At 31.6% G+C, this 17,384-nt stretch overlaps 1 protein-coding gene across 13 annotated transcripts in view; it reads left to right on the plus strand.

Moving 5' to 3' along the window:
• Positions 1–17,384, plus strand: part of usp (retinoid X receptor ultraspiracle) — a 93,556-nt gene that overhangs the window by 74,763 nt on the left and 1,409 nt on the right. For 12 of the 13 annotated variants that reach the window (XM_076400889.1, XM_076400887.1, XM_076400881.1 and 9 more), the window contains 6 exons: positions 5,916–6,207; positions 12,417–12,521; positions 12,712–12,898; positions 15,760–15,974; positions 16,032–16,162; positions 16,231–16,414. In XM_076400889.1, the coding sequence (XP_076257004.1) occupies positions 5,916–6,207; positions 12,417–12,521; positions 12,712–12,898; positions 15,760–15,974; positions 16,032–16,162; positions 16,231–16,414 (1,114 nt within the window). Of the gene's footprint in view, positions 1–5,901; positions 6,208–12,416; positions 12,522–12,711; positions 12,899–15,759; positions 15,975–16,031; positions 16,163–16,230; positions 16,415–17,384 lie in introns of all 13 variants that reach the window. The other variant, XM_076400888.1, reaches the window with a different exon arrangement.

Genomic DNA, 17,384 nt, shown 5'->3' on the forward strand with positions numbered 1-17,384 from the left:
AGTCCTGAACCAGCGCTTTTTCAGTTAATACTAACCTTCAATAGAATGCTATTAAAGTTTCATGATATTATACTCATAACTTTGTGAGTTATTCTGCTAAGAGTGACACTACTTTTGTTATTTTCAAAACAATGGATCAAAAACAATTTCGTGTTTTAATTTTACACTGTTTCTTGTTGGGAAAAAATACCGTTCAAGCGAAGCAATGACTTGAAAAATATTAAAGGATTCCGCTTTATCAGAAACATCAATAAAACGTTGGTTTACTGACTTCACACGTGTTCGTAAAGATACCAATGATGCAGAACGCAGTGGACGTCCAAATGTGTAAGTGGTAACACCCGAAAACATTTTAAAAAACCACAAAATCGTTTTGAACGATCGAAAAGTGAAGTTGCTTGAGTTAGCTAACATCGTAAAGATATCAAAAGAACGTGTTGGTTTTATATTGCATGATCATTTGACTATGAAAAAGCTCTGTACAAAGTTGATGCTTACTTTTGACCAAAAACAAGAACGTGTCGATGATTCTGGCCAGTGTTTGGTCATGTTTAAACGTAACAAGCCGGAAAATGTAACAATGGATGAAACATGGATCCATCACTTCACTCCGGAATCAAAACGATCGTCTGGTCCACTAACTGGTAACCAGAAATGTTAGAGCGCCGCCGGAATGATTGTGTGGCTCGTGATGGAGATTATGTTGATGAATAAAACCTATTTTGAACAAAAAAGCGCATTTTCTGCATTACGCCCGGGACTTTTCAGTTTATGTGTTATATTTTCACTTCGCTGCATCATCAACAAATTGCAACCCACCAAAACAACACTTACGCAATGTTACTTTTCCTTCTTCGTTCAACGAAATATTGCTGAAAGTCGAAATGTTGATGTGACCGAATATGAAATACTACGACGAAGATGCTCTATTAATAAAAATATTCATCATTTTCAGTGAACTGAAATAGTTCGAATATGATGGATTAGTAGTTCGAATAATTATAGAAGGTATTTATTGATTGGAACTATTGCATTTAAAGATAGCATCGAAAAAAACATGATTGCTATAGAAATAAAAATGTATTAATGTAATTTTTCAATACGATATATTGCATATCGGCTATGGAATATGTCTTAGCCCATGAGAAAATGAAAAATACCAATACAAATCTAAAAAACGTATTCTCCTATATAGAAATCAAATGCTGCCAGAGAAATGAAATTATACATGTTATATAATAGCTTGCATTAATGCTAAGTAATTAATATAATTTTTTATTGTAATTAAAGGTCGATGCTTACACCAATGAAAAGACAACACAATTTTCTTAAGATCGAAGTTAATGGTGAAATCTCATTGCCTTTGGGGCGAGTAAGAATGATAAGTTAGTCATATTTCCTACAGATTTTTCGAAACATTACTTACTATATATTTAATTAATAGTAATACTGTATATACATTTCTTACAAAGTTGCATATAGAAACTGCTAAAAATTGCCATATGTCCGACATTATTTTAAATTTAATAGTTTTCTGGATTACTCCGACTATATATACATTGATCCAACTGTCCCTCATATATTTTATAGTTCTTGCTGATTTTTTGGCAAGCTCTCCTATATCTGCCACTTTTATTATTGATGTGCCGTAAAAAGCCTTAAAATACCGTTATGTGACGATTTAAATGTCAAAAGTAATACCATATTAATTTGTGCTATAATTTTATGCAAAAGAACATTTTATCTCTAGGTGTTGGAATATTTAAGAAATATTTTAGTTTGGAAGCCAAAAATATCTTGTTAATTTTGTTAGGATTGGCGCTATTCTATCTATAATTAACTACAATTTTATTTCATTACATCTTATATTATTTTCGCTTAGTGTAATCTTAATTTACAAATTAATTTATTACTTTGTTCTGTTATACTTGCATTATTACACAAGCAAGGCGAGTACGGTATTAATACATCACTATGTATTTTCCAAATTATAATAAAACTAATCTACTTTAACTAAAATATAACATAAGGATTCCGCTCCATCAGAAACAATAATAAAACATTGGTTTGCTGACTGCACACGTGGTCGTAGAGACACCGATGATGTAGAACGTAGTGGACGTCCAAATGTGCAAGTGGTAACACCTGAAAACATACAAAAAATCCACAAAATCGTTTTGAATGATCAAAAAGTAATGTTGCGTCAGTTAGCTAATATCGTAAAGATATCAAAAGAACTTATTGGTTTTATATTGCATGAGCATTTGACTATGAGAAAACTCTGTTCAAAGTGGATGCCGCGTTTGCTCACTGATGATATATTAATATATATATTTTATAGTTCCTGCTGATTGTTTGGCAAGCTCTCCTATATCTGGCACTTTTATTATTGATGTGCAGTAAAAATCCTTAAAATAGCGTTATGTGACGATTTAATTGTCAAAAGTAATACCATATCATTTTTGTGCTATAATTTTATGCAAACAAACATTTTATCTCTTGGTGTTGGAATATTTAAGAAATATTTTAGTTTGGAAGCCAAAAAATCTTGTTAATTTTTTACGATTGGCGCTATTCTATCTATAATTAATTATAATTTTATTTCGTTACATCTTATATTAGATACGCTTAGTGCAATCTTAACTTACAAATTAATTTATTACTATTGTTCTGTTATACTTGCATTATTACACAAGCAAGGCGAGTAGGGTATTAATACATCACTATGTATTTTCCAAATTATAATAAAACTAATCTACTTTAAGTAAAGTTAAGAATACACTTATACACTAAACAATTTCTTGTGGTTTGGTATGCTTTAATCTTCTGATTTCCTGCGTGTTGTCCAGTAGCTGTATTGCTTTCACGTTGCTTTGATTTACCAACATGTTTTTTATGTTTTAAGGCGAAATCTTGGATCATACTTCCATCAATTTGCAATTAAGACGAGTGTAGAATATATGAATCATGTATGGATATATGTATTTCCCAAATTAAAATTAAATTAAACTACTTGAACTGAAGTATGGTGTAACAAAAGCTCGCGTGTCTTAACTTCAATCTTCTGATTTTCAGCATTTTGTCCAGTAGCTGTATTGCTTCCGCATTGCTGTCGTTTAGTAACCCTTTTTCATGTTTTACGGTGAAATCTTGCAGTTGAGGTAGTCGTATTGTTCTTCGTTGGTTACATTACAATAAGCAAGATTAATCCAAGAATTTTGTGTTGGTAGAGTTTGATTAATATTTGATTTCATATCTTAATGTAACTCTACCTTTGCACCTCATATTTTCAAATAGGCTTTATCATTTACTGATAAATCGATCTCTTTGATCTTAGGCCAAGTTGGGAATGTCTTTCGACCAACCGCTGCAGTTGTATTGTTGAGTCTCGAGTCTGATCAAGTCAGCGTTTTGTTTAACGTGATTTTATTTTAATTACAGCAGAAACTATACATAATTCTGAATATTTTAATTTCCAACTTCCATAAAGTTACGTGAAATAACTAAGGATATTAAAATGCAATTGGAACATTAACATAGGCAGATTGAACGATAATATATGGACAAAGAGTAGAGTATCATATTGAACTCCATGTGCTCAATACATATTTCATTATTCGTATTAGAATAAATAATTAACTTAAATTTTCATTCATAAATAATTTGAATTAGCCAATCAAATGTCACAAAATTATGAAGGCGGAGCTATTAGTTTAGAGACCTTATAGTTTACAGTTCAGTGAAGGCTAGAATGAAATTAAATACTACATGGTAGCCAAACGCTTTTTATTAATCGAAAAAGCTGGCAATAAGAATAAACCAGAGAAAATATGATAAGCCAAGGTTAATATTGTTACTGTCACTTCTACGAAATTGTTCTAGGTATTTATCTGTATTGAATACCAGGAAAAATGTTGGAAAACTTAGTTATCACATCTGAAGTAATCCATCCATTAATGGCATATTCATAAATTAAATGCAACAAAAAATATGTCGAAAGTTATTTTTATTAATTTTTCTTGGTAACCCAGAAATATTTAAATAAAATTTTAAATTATAATGCGGTCTTTGCCAAATACGGAGGAGTTACAACAAAAGACCTTCGATCGAACTGAGAAAAATATATCTGTCAGTCATTCGTTCGTTACTTACAAGCTCATTACCATCTTTTCGCCAACACACATTTAGGTACCCTTGTCATAACGATTCCTGCTAATAACATCGTCGATATTTCACGGTTTTCGCCGCCCAGGCCTCTCTGGGCGTTCTGGCAAGGGATTATCTATGGCCATGTCGTGACGAAAGCCCATTATAGCCAGGGAAACCTTGAGCTAAAGTCGTCTGCAGGTCAAAAACGCATACCTCTAAACTAATGTGGTCGTTTTATTTGACTCGCTCGAAAATCGACCCCATTGTTCAATTAGCATTGTTGCAATATAGACTTGAAAGTTTATATAAGCCCGGGATAAATAAATCAAAGTTATTTTATGTAGAGTAACAGCTCCTATGGTTTAATTTTATCTTTTATTAAAATTACAATCAAATCATTATATCCTAAGATTGCGGATTATCATATTTTTCAAATAATGAGTATGATATTATCTTTTTCAGCCTTCTAATGTTATTTATATTTTCCATAAAATGTTTTATGTTTTAAGAGTTATTTTTTACAATTTTAATGAGTTGTAAGACACTATTAGATAGCGGTTTGAAATATTTGGATAATTTTTTTGTTAGGGGTTTTGCTGCGAGCTAGGCGCCAATTATAGAACGATCAGAGTTGCATTTTGACATTCATTACTTTTGTTGTTTAACCTGAAAAAAATGCTATCGACACCCATCAAACACTATTAGAAACTTGATGATGCTCTGTCAAATTCCAATTTTCGGTTTTGATTTTAACGATTTAAAAGTGGTGAATTTAATGTTAATGGCAAAGAACCGAACAAAAACGTTTTTTTAATATTAATTTTTCATTTATATTTTTTATCATGGATTTGGATAAGAATAAATGAAGAAAAAACCAAAGCATTGAAAACACAGAAGGCACAGAATAATTGGAAATTTTATGGGATAGAACAATTAAAACGTATAAGATGATCACAGAAAAAAGAATCAACCAATTCATCGTCATCATCATCAGTCTATGAACCGTGCTCAGGGATATAGTAACTACCTCTTCATAAATACACTGATGTTGACGTCACATGACTTCGAATAATGTATACCTTCTATTCTTTAAATCTATGATTTTAATCTCCTTTAATTTGTATCTGCCATCCAAAAGGTTTATTGAAACGAAAATATTTTATTCTTCATTCCACAGACTTACTCAAAACACTCTAATTTGGATCTTTAAGTCTATGCCTCCTGTACAGTTTCATTTTTAATATGACATTGTATAACATGCAGAATTTAGCTTAAGCACCGTATTTGGAATATTTTGAGTTTTGTAACATTGTCCAAATCTCAGAGCCATACAGAAAAACTGACAAAATAAGGATTAGAAAAAATAGAATTTTAGTTTTAATTCCAATATTTCTTTTCTTTCACACGCATCATGTTAGAGACTGACTGATTCGTCTAGTTGCTTCAGGCGAAAAGTCCTTATTCAATCAAAATAGACATGTTTATAGAATGAAAGATACGGTACTTCCTTACGACGACTGTGGTATGATCATTAATTTGGATAGGAATGACAAACATCTATTAAAAAAAGACATGGCCTGAAATCATAGAGTGGTCTAAAGAATCAAGAATTGGCAATGCGTTTCGATCTCAATTAATTAGAACGATGATAAAACTAAATTAAAAAGTTTATGGAACTCCATATATATTTTATTGGCAATTTTCGTCTATTCCTATTATGTAATTTAATCTTTTCAAATCACTATAATTTAGACTTTTTGTCACAGGTTTGACCCTCGACCAGAATCTATCAATGGGCCCACTAGGACCTCAGTCACCTCTAGAAATGAAGCCGGACGCTGCCGCATTGGGCCAGTTCAGTCCACAGGGACCGAACAGTCCCAACTCGTATGCACTGAGCCAAGTTGGTTTGCTAAGTCCGTCTCCAGGGAGCGGGGGAGGTGGTGGACAAAAAGGGAGCCCGGGCAGTTATCCTCCCAACCATCCTTTGAGCGGATCTAAGCATTTATGCTCTATTTGTGGGGATCGTGCTAGTGGGAAACATTATGGGGTCTATAGGTTCGTATCTATTCCTCCTAATAATTCATTTTAATTTTACGTTATAACAGGTCAATTGAAAAGTACACGGCCTGACACATAGATGGCGCAACTAGAATTAAATCCATATGTTTTTTAGTTAGCCCTAACCCTCAAAAGAGGCGTGTATACATTTGGCAGCTGTCGGATTATTAGTTTGTGAATTATAGCATTTTGAGTGAAACAACTTTTGTTCTTGTGAAAAAAATGGATAAAAAAGAATTTCGCGTGTTGATATCGCTTTTTGAAGGGAAAAATACATTTGAAGCAAAAACTCGGCTGGCTTGATGCCGAGTTTCCGGACACTGCCCCAAGAAAATCAACCATCAAGGATTGGTATGCTAAGTTTAGACGTGGTGAAATGAGACAGTGAACGCAATGGACGCCCAAAAGAGCTTGTTACCGACGAAAACATTTAAAAAATCCACAAAATGATTTTGAATGACCGTAAATTGAAATTGAATGAAATAGCAAACACTCTAAAGATATCAACTGAACGTGCACATCATATCGTTCACGAATATTTGGGTATGAGAAAGCTCTGTGCAAAGTGGGTTCACTTTTGACCAAAAACAACGACGAGTTGATGATTCGGGGCAGTGTTTGAAGATGATCAAGCGTAATAAACACGAGTTTTTGTATCGATATGTGACAATGGATGAAACATGCCTCCATTATTGCACTCGGAAGTCCAATCAACAGTCATCCGAGTGGACTGCACACGATGAACCCTCTCCAAAGCGTGGGAAAACGCAACAGTCGACTGACAAGGTTATGGCGTCTGTATTTTGGGATGCGCATGAAATAATTTTCATTGACTACCTTGAAAAAGGAAGGACCGTCAACAGCGACTATTACATAGCGTTATTGGACCGTTTGAAGGACGAAATCGCTGAAAAACGGCCGCATTTGAAGAAAAAGAAAGTGCTGCTTCGCCAAGACAATGCACCGTGTCACAAGCCCGTGATAACGATAATAAAAATCCATGAATTGGGCTTCGAATTGCTTCCTCATCCACCGTATTCTCTAGATCTGGCCCCCAGCGACTAATTCCTGTTCTCAGATCTCATAAGAATGCTGGCTGGGAAGAAATTTTCGTCGAATGAAGAGGCGATCGCCGAAACTGAGGTCTATTTTGAAGCAAAGGACAAATCGTACTACAAAAATGGTATCGAAAAGTTGGAGGGTCGCTATAGTCAGTGTATCACCCTTGAAGGGAATTATATGGAATAAAAAAAACTAATTTTGCTAAAAAAAATGTGTTTTACTATGATAGACTGGGGACTTTTCAATTGACCTGTTATATGTACTAATTCTTATTGTATGTGTGCGAAGTTTCTAGCTGATTTTTGTTTAAATCATAATATTGTTGAAATAATAGCATTTTTTTATTAATTATGTCTTACATTAGATATGCTTAGTACAGTCTTAATTTACGAATTAATTTATTACTACTGTTCTATGTTACTTGCATTAATACACAAGCAAGGTGAGTACGGGATTAATACATCACTATGTATTTCCCAAATTAAAATACAACTAAACTACTTAAACTAAAGTTAAGAATACACTTATACACTAAACAAGTTCGTCTGGTTTGGCTTCCTCCAATCTTCTGATTTCTTGCGTGCTGTCCACGTTGCTTTGATTTAGCGACCTTTCGTATATCCATTTGATATCAAGATCATCGTGCAGCTCTTTGATGATTATGTAGCGATAAGCATTAGTATTTAATCGTAGAGCTTTGTTTTGGGTGCGTTGGATTTCTAGTTGGTTGGACGGCACCCACTCCAAAGTGGTCAGTCGTTATTACAACGATTATTATGTACATATTTTATTTTAAAACGTTATATTTTGTGTTACAAGTCAGTTTGGTTATTTTTTAATTTTTAGTGAATTTCTTATTTATTTTTTGAAATCGGTTCAATATTTTTGCTAAAAATATTTTATTAGACATTATTTCTTGTCGGATTGATGATATTTCTGTTATTTAGCGTTATTATGGTGTTATTTTCTTTTGTGATTAATTTCTAAATGGGGCTAATTTATTTTAATTAATGTTGTTATAGGATTTTATCCATTTGCTTTAGACGTGATTTATTGTAATAATTATATTTCATAGCTTAGAAAGTTGATGCTCAACGATATACCGATCTGCAGTTAACTTATTCCCGTATTATTGTTAAATCTATAAATATTAATGCACTCCGATAATAATAAATAAGATAAACAGTAAATGTAAGGCACGTTTAGTTATTTATTTTCTTGTTTATTTTATTATTCATTAAGCTTGGCATATGCATACACGTATACTAGTTAATTTTTGTCTTAGTGTTTTAAAAGAAAACTCGAATGCCATTTTAAACGTGCCATAATACTCTAGACGCAGTTGCCGGTCAATAGGCGCATAAACGTCGCTGTACTCGCATCGGCAACGTTGCACTAGATAAATAAAATAGGATATAGAGAGTGGCCCTGGCCTTGTGCACGAGCCCGAGTTGCATCATCGCGTCCTTGAGGCCGTTTCACCGACCGTGCCGCAACAATCACTGACTGCTGATCCGTGCGTCCTCTCCTGACCCAATTATAAAACGTTCATCCAATATCGGACCGATTTTCTCTCTCTTTCGATGGTCCGCGACGATAGTCCAACGGACGACGTTTACCGTTTTCTTTATTTTCGAAAGTTTATGAAACCGTTCTTTTTCCGTCTATAAGCAAAAAGTGTCAATGAAATCGAATAAGGAAATATTGAATCGGAATGCAGTAGTAGTTGCGACCGTACGTTGACTACATAAACCGTGCCTAAGGTCAATGATAATAAGAGATTTGCTGCAGATATGTCAGTGTATCGGATAATGTTTTTTCTTTTAGATTTTAACCGACTTCAAAAAAGGAGGAGGTTCTATGTTCGACTGTATTTTTTTTAATGTATGTTCGTCGATTTCTCTATCATTTATGGACCGATTACAATGTTTTCACGTATTTTTTATCTAAAATAATCATATATTTCTGTACAATGTTATTGCCGAACTGATATGATGAAAAATCGGAAGTAGTTCAGTGTAAAAGCCATTCAGTTTGCTTTTTAAACACTAACCGTATCATATGAGAAGTCGTAGAAACATGGCAGGCAACTGTTTCTTGGTCACAACACTTGGACCTTGTTGTCTCCTGGCTGACTTTCTGACTTGGTATTCAAATGTAACATCTTTGGGAACTTCATTGTTTTCTGATTTAGTTATTCTTTTACCAACAACGATGCTATGCTGCCAAGAGTCAGGATAAGGACGAGCTAACTGGGCCGAGAGCGTCCCAGCCTCAGGCTGGCCGTGTTAGCGTCAAGCCACTTATAATATAACAAATCATATTGATTACATCATCTCATATGACGTTATTTGATATATCAGAGACAGAATGTTTATATTAATCTAAAGCCCTATTAGTCCTGAATTATTGTTTATGTTATTGGAAATTTACGATAACTCCAGGCAACCAAATGTGCCCTGTTAATCTAAAAGACCTGAGTATTAACAACGGTCTAAGGATATGGGATCGTTATCGTGTCGTGCTTTGTCGAGAACACTTCTCCAGGTTCTAATGAAGAATCTAACACCTGGTAAAAAGGATGCAATGTCAAATGCGGTACTGTTGCCATCCTTGAAATAACAAGTTCATTAAAAATAAACCAGACCGGGTGTTCTAACCCATATATAAAATATACAGGAGCGCATAGTGTATTACCCAACATGAAATATGTTCTAATGACCAAAATTCTGTCTTATTGTTCAGAATCTAAAAGGTTAAAGGTATAGAGTTCAAGTTCAAGCCATACTAGTTGGTTGCCAGAATATCAGCGCAGGCTATACGCCGGAACGCGAACTCGGACCGTCTCTAATAAAACACGACGGTCGATTTTCATTAGCAAACGTCTGGTTGACATCACGGCATTGCCAAGGGCGTGTGAATAAGCGAGATATGAAAAGCAACACCGCCTGTCGCTTCATTAACCGACATCAAAGGAACGCACCGATCGAAATAGTCGTTTCATCCGAGAAACGACCAAGAAACATTCGCTGCAGATGCCTACACTGCGCTTAAATCATACTTTACTATTAAATTAATGTTAATTAGTGCCACCTAGTTAAAGTTAATGATAGTTTTTTTCAAGAAAATTTAAAAATTGTAAAAATCATTCACGATTATATAATCAGTTCTATTCCGAAAATATAATATTTAATAAGAGATTTCTACTTTAATTTGTAAGTACAGTAGATTCCTGTTTCGAAAGAGCCAACAGATGTCGCTATAGTTTTTCGTATTTAACCTCAACAGGCATGTGTGTAGTTTTTTAAGCTTTATTAAGTAATATGTAAGTTTAAAATATGAAAATAATTGAATTCTTATTTTCAGTTATCTTATGTATATGCATATGTATTGATTTATAATAATAGTAATATTAAATTTGTTCAGGTCTGATACAGTTCACTAATTGATAATGAAACAGCATAAGTAACAATTGAAGAAATCTAATTACGTATAAATAATAATACAATAATATAAATTTGATTATCAATTAAACTTAGATTCTCCCATAAATTATTGTATAAAATAGTGTAAAGTAAATTTGTAAAAAAAATAAAAAATCACGTTTATCTGACCAACAGCCAATATTCTTTCAACAATGGGCAAGAAAGTGGATAATGGATCTACTAAAGCAGAAAATTCGAAAACAATTTATTATATTTGGTAGCCTTTATTTTTATTACTTCCCAATAACTTGGAAGTCTTGATTTCATTAATTTGCTTATTAGATATTGGGAAATTTCATTCCAAATCTGTATTTATTTTATACTATATTTTTTGTATTGGTTGTAATATTCAATTTAAATATGGACTACGACTATGTAACTTGGGATCATTGTCATATCACTGTCCAAACCAAAAGCAAATTATTTTTAAACATAGGGTTGATTTTTTTAATATCAAGATATTTAAAACATTCATCTATAATGCTTTTAATTTTTAAAGTAATCGGTCCCACTTCATGAAAGCCAAACCATAATGTTTATAAGTTGATTGTGTAAATATAATTCGCAAAATGTAAACTTTCTTTCATCCGACCAAAATACTTGTTTGCACTGGTTGTAATTCCAATGCATATGTAAATTAAATAAACCATATGTCAACTAAGCTTATTTGTTTTTAGAATTAAAAAGTATTAGGAAGTTGTTTAGACATTTCTGTCAAATTACGTGTGAGTGCGAATATGAAACGCCATCTAATCTATCCAATACAAACTAAAATTGATGGGTTTTCATTTTTGTCAGCAGCAAGCGCTTCAAAACAGAACGATTTTTTTATTGAATGTCTTAGTGGAATTATTGAAACAAATTATTTTCCTTAATTTTGCAGGTTTTGGAATTGCCACTGAGCATCATCAGTGTTGAAACAACTCTATTTATTTGCAAGCATTTTCATCATTTCCCAAAAAAATTACTCATTATCAAAATTGCACAACAGTTTAACACACACACCAGTAAAGTTAAAGTTTTTATTATTATAAACCTTCACATCTCATAACTTACATATACATGGCAATATCTTTCATGAAATCTTTCATCAAATATGATATGATGATGCATACCTTATATAATATGATATACTATGAATTTCTAAATTTTATTTTATAACACGTAAAATCAACTAATAAAAATATGTTTGTTTTTCAATATATATCATTTTCCGTATATTTCTGTGCGTCAGTTTGGAGATTGTATGCGACCTTGTATAATATTTTAAAATGATAAAAACAAAGTACAGCTATGCAGCAGCAATTACCACTGATGTTGCAACTGATAGTTTACAAGCTCCCTCCTGTTGCCCTCTACTTTTTAAGTTGCCTTAGTTGATAGCCTTACTTCAAAGATAATATTCAAATAATGATTTGTAGTTACACTACTTAGAGTGATTATTAAAATCTATAATGAATTACATTTGCAAATCAATTTTTGCATTAAATATTTCGGTTTTAGTTAATAAGAAATATCAGTTAATTAGTAATTTTGGTTGTTTTTGGTAAAATTTTTATTATTATTAAATAGCTTTAAACATGTTTATATAAATAAATAATTAATGCTGATATACTATTTTAAATTATAATATCAATAATTGTAAATTTTCTTTTACAGCTGCGAGGGATGCAAAGGATTCTTCAAGCGAACCGTAAGAAAGGATTTATCGTATGCCTGTAGAGAAGAAAAGAATTGCATCATCGATAAAAGGCAGAGAAACAGGTATGAATTTCCCATTTAGAGGCATCTATTAATATCGAATTTTGATCCATTAAAAAAAATAATTTCGCCAAAGCCGCCTTTTCATCTTTTAAAAATTTTAACATAATTTATTAATGGCCTGACTTATTTGTGCACTTAATATTCCATTAATATTATTAATTTAACTACTATAAACAAATCATATTTTTAGATGTCAGTATTGTCGATATCAAAAATGTTTGGCCATGGGAATGAAACGAGAAGCGGTACAAGAAGAAAGACAAAGAACAAAAGATAAAGACACTTCGGAAGTAGAATCTACGTCAAGTATGCAAGTGGACATGCCACTGGAAAGGATAGTAGAGGCAGAAAGACGTGTTGAAAATATGTCATTGGAGGTAAGCTGTAAGATTATGTTAGAGAAATAAATGAAACTGCCAAAATAATATCACTCATAAGAAGTACTAGATTTAAAGTTTATTTATATTATATTTAGTTGAGTTTTAATGATATAAATTATGTCACTGAAGAAAACCGTAAAAGGATATTAAAGAAATAAATGAAACTGCAAAAAACTCTTGAGTACAATCATGAGAAATAGCATTTAAAATTAAATTATATTATGATTAGTTAATTGAAATGTTCGGTAAAGTAAGGTCCAATTAGCTGACAAACGTGTACATTTTGTTTTTATTTATATTTTATTAAATATTTTCTATTTTTATTACAGTTTAGAAAACTTGAACTCTTTTAGAATATTTCATGAGAATGGTTTTAGAATTATATGTTACATATTCAATGATAAAAAACGTTAACAAAAAAAAACAAAAGTTTTTCAATGCTATTTAATTTTAATAATTAATATATTGTTTTAATTAGGCTACTGGGTATTATATATTTTCTTCCTATTTTGAATTGACACATTAAAATTGCTATTACCCCAAGAAGGCAGTTTATCAGGCAGGATAGATTTAATATGATATAATATTTTCTGTATTAATTTCTATAGTTTTTATTAACACTGTAAAAATCGGCTTCAAAAGTTTGATGTAGTTTCAAGATATTTTGATTAGCTATAAGAAATAATACTCACTAGTATTACATTTATTTTGAGGGTTGAACAATAACCTGATAATACATGTTGACAAAATAAATACCTTTCTAAACCCATCTAGCATGACTAGGATAATATAGAAAACTCACATGTAAGGAATATGTTTACTCTAAAATCACTTGTTCATTTTTCAAGTCTTATGTAGTCTTCTCAATATATTAATTTTATAACAGTCTCATTCTATGACTTAAAACTTAGCAGTTGCTCGCATATAAACTATTGGAATCCATATTGAAGACTTTGTCTATTTTATGGTCTATTGAGTAAAACTAGGTGGTGATTCACAAACAATAAAAATTGTTTCTTCAGGACGAGAGGTCTGATACTGAATTTGTCCAAATCAGCTCATCTTATTTATGCTTGTCGCGGATAATCAACCGATAATAATAACCCAGTTTTCCATGATTCCATAAAGTATTGTATAAGTTCAAAATGGTATCATTATAACTTATTTTGACTTTTAATAATAGTAATTAACTATATATTTATTATACATATCATTGGAAATTAGAATTTTATATACCAATATCAATAATAAAACAGAGTAAAACTGGAAATCCGTTCACACACTTTGCCTTTGTTGTTCGGATTATCTGAACAGTTCTTGCATGATTCATGATACCAGAAAAGAATAATTGATGGGCAGGATTCCAACAGAATTCGCACATTATTTTCCAGACAGTTTCAATGTTTTTTAGGAATAAAAAAAGGCAACGAAGTTCGAACAGACAAAATCGAAACGGTAAATTCCGTCTGTCTGTTTGTTTATACAGCGTCTTGTATCATGGCCCATCCAAATAATCAAACAACTAATAAACGATGCTCTCTGATGCATTTGTTTGCGTTTTGGGCGTCAATGCACCGGCGACCTTGTCAGACTATGTTATTCGATGGGACTGGCAATTTAGCCATACAGATTAGTTTATTAAATGAGAAAATATTGCTTAATGTAAATACTACTGGTTTGGTTCATTTTACATCTGGGCTGCAGATAGAGAAGATATTAAAATAATTAAGTAAATTTCATAGTAAATTATTATTAATTTTCTTGTTTGTAATAGAAGGAAATTGTGTTTCTGGTTTCTATTTGTTCTCTTACGAAAAATATTTATAGTAATAGCTTTATTTTTATTCTTTTGTTATTTTTATTTATTATTATAGCTATGTAGCCACCTTAAACTTCAAGGTGTGTAATATTTAGCCTCAGGGATTATTATTACCCTGTTAGATTATATCTTTAACTAACTTTATATTTTTTCTATTTGCTTGTTTTTTTTAGTTCTCTTATAATTAAGTAAAAAATGTGCATGTAATGTAAAAATATATCAAATATTTCGATTATATAACTCATAATTGAATAACACTACTAATAGGGTGAATATATTTTCTGAAGGGGGAGCTGTCAAATCTATATGATACGTCTACACAAAGAAGCCAGGTAGTTCTAATATTATACCGAGATATGTCTTATATTATTTTCTTTGAAAAGAAACTACTATTATTACCGTCTAAAGATCAACATAATTTTACCATTTCTTATACCTATATTTTTCATTATTATAGTTTATATTGTTATGGTAGCTATGTGTTATAATAGATCATCTTTCGTATTTCTAATTTTTTAAACTAATTATCTGCCTTTTATTGTTATTAATTTGCAAATCTACATTTGATGTTTTATAATGTGTTCACCCAATGTATTAAAGAAACTAAATAAATAGTAATTTCTGTTTATGGAGTTTGTGGACCAAGCCAAATACAACTCGTCAAAGCTGCTTTGTATTCATTGGTCTTCGACTCGATATTACCAAGACGTCACATTAAATTAGTTGTAATTATTTAAATATGGTTATATATATATATATATATATATATATATATATATATATATATATATATATAAGGATAGTAACACCAGAACTAATGACCATAATTTAAAATCATACAAAGCAAATTATCTTGTAAATTTAGTGGTCTGCAATAACCTGAAACTTACAATGTTTAAGTAAATGAAGGATGTATGTAAATCAAAAATACTTGTAGAATAACATTATAATTACTTCTGTATAAATAGTAATTATCCATAATAATAAATCGAAATTTAACTTTGATATTGCGATTAAAGCGAACGTAATCTTTTTTCAGAACATCTATAATAACATTCGACAAGCATCCACTGATCATTTACGGCATTTGCTAGAATGGGCCAAGTTACTGCCCCACTTTACTGCACTAAACCTGCAGGATCAAATAATGCTCTTAAAGCACAGTTGGAATGAATTACACATAATCGCATTAGCACATCGTTCATTAAACGCAGAAAACTGCATCGTCTTGGCAACTGGAATAACTATTGACAAGTAAGTCACTTATAATCTAATGACAATATTATTAGTAATACTTATAATCTCTTGCAGAACAACGTCACCCAATATCGGCATAGAAAATATCTATGAGTGGATACAGGATTTTATAGGCAAATTTCGAGAAATTAGAGTCGATAAAACGGAGTTGGCTTGCCTTCGCGCAGTTATCCTGCTCAATCCAGGTATATCATAATTTATGAAACTATCCAGTGATCAGTGATATTGTGATCAATAATTTGTGCCATTTTAGAATTACGTGGCCTAGTTTGTAAAGAGGACGTCAACATTCTTCGCGAAAAGGTGTATGAAGTAATGGAGGAATATGTACGAAACACATACCCATCTGAAACAGGACGATTCGCCAAACTTTTGCTGCGGTTGCCAGTGCTGCGTTCCATTGGGCTTAAATGTCAGAATTATTTATTTATATATGGGTATGTATCAATTAATAGACAGAACTGGTTTCATAAAACAGTTGAAATATAACTTGAACTCTAAATGTATTAAATAAAATTACGTTATATTGTTGTTTTTGGTGCTTTTTCTTATAAGAATTAATACAATTATGTAAAGTAAGATATACTACTTAAGTTTTAAAGCCATACAAAGCCGCCAATGAAAGCCAAATGTATATTACTTAAAGCTTCTACTTTGTGTTGAACATGGGATTAGTTAGATGTCTTTTATCAGTTTTTAAACTGAATGAAACCACAAGTAGAACAAGTAGAGAATCTAGAAAATGAATATGCAATGTAACAATATTTGGAAACTTCAAAATCTCTGAAGACTCATTTGAAGACACTTTGTGCTTCCATATGATTTGACCAAACAACACATCTTGTCATTAATAATAGATGGAACCTTGGGTCTAACCGACATGGGAATTAAAAACTATCAGAAAAATAAGAGAAAACAAATGAATAATATTTTTAATGGTATTTTTTGCCATTTTTTAAAATAAATTAATAATTACTTTTAAACCCCAATATAAAAATTTTATTATCATGTTTCATCAATTATTGCTTAATATACCGATCAAAAGAATAATAAGATTGTGATGTTATGAATTCTCTCCGCGGAATCAAACTGCCAACAGGAATATTATCAGTGAATATTGTCATATGTCCGTTGCGTGCAACTATTCGCTTCAAAAAGTCGTAATAACAGTTCAGTACATTGATTATGGTCTACTTTTTTAGCAGAAATGCAACACACATTCCTCAACTATCTTATTGGCGTGATTAATAACTAACTTCAGGTTATTTCCTGAATTCTAAAAACCACTTCGTCTGTGTCGGTTGACTGAAATTAAAACCAAATAACAGAACTTTAAAAGCTATCCCAGGTATTGAATTCAACAATTGTTTCGAATACTAAAGGAAAACGTCTACATACATTCATTTT

This window comes from Rhynchophorus ferrugineus, unplaced genomic scaffold, assembly GCF_030347505.1.
Source record: "Rhynchophorus ferrugineus isolate W39M unplaced genomic scaffold, kcgeb_rfMv2 rfM3, whole genome shotgun sequence".
NCBI classification, from domain to species: domain Eukaryota; kingdom Metazoa; phylum Arthropoda; class Insecta; order Coleoptera; family Curculionidae; genus Rhynchophorus; species Rhynchophorus ferrugineus.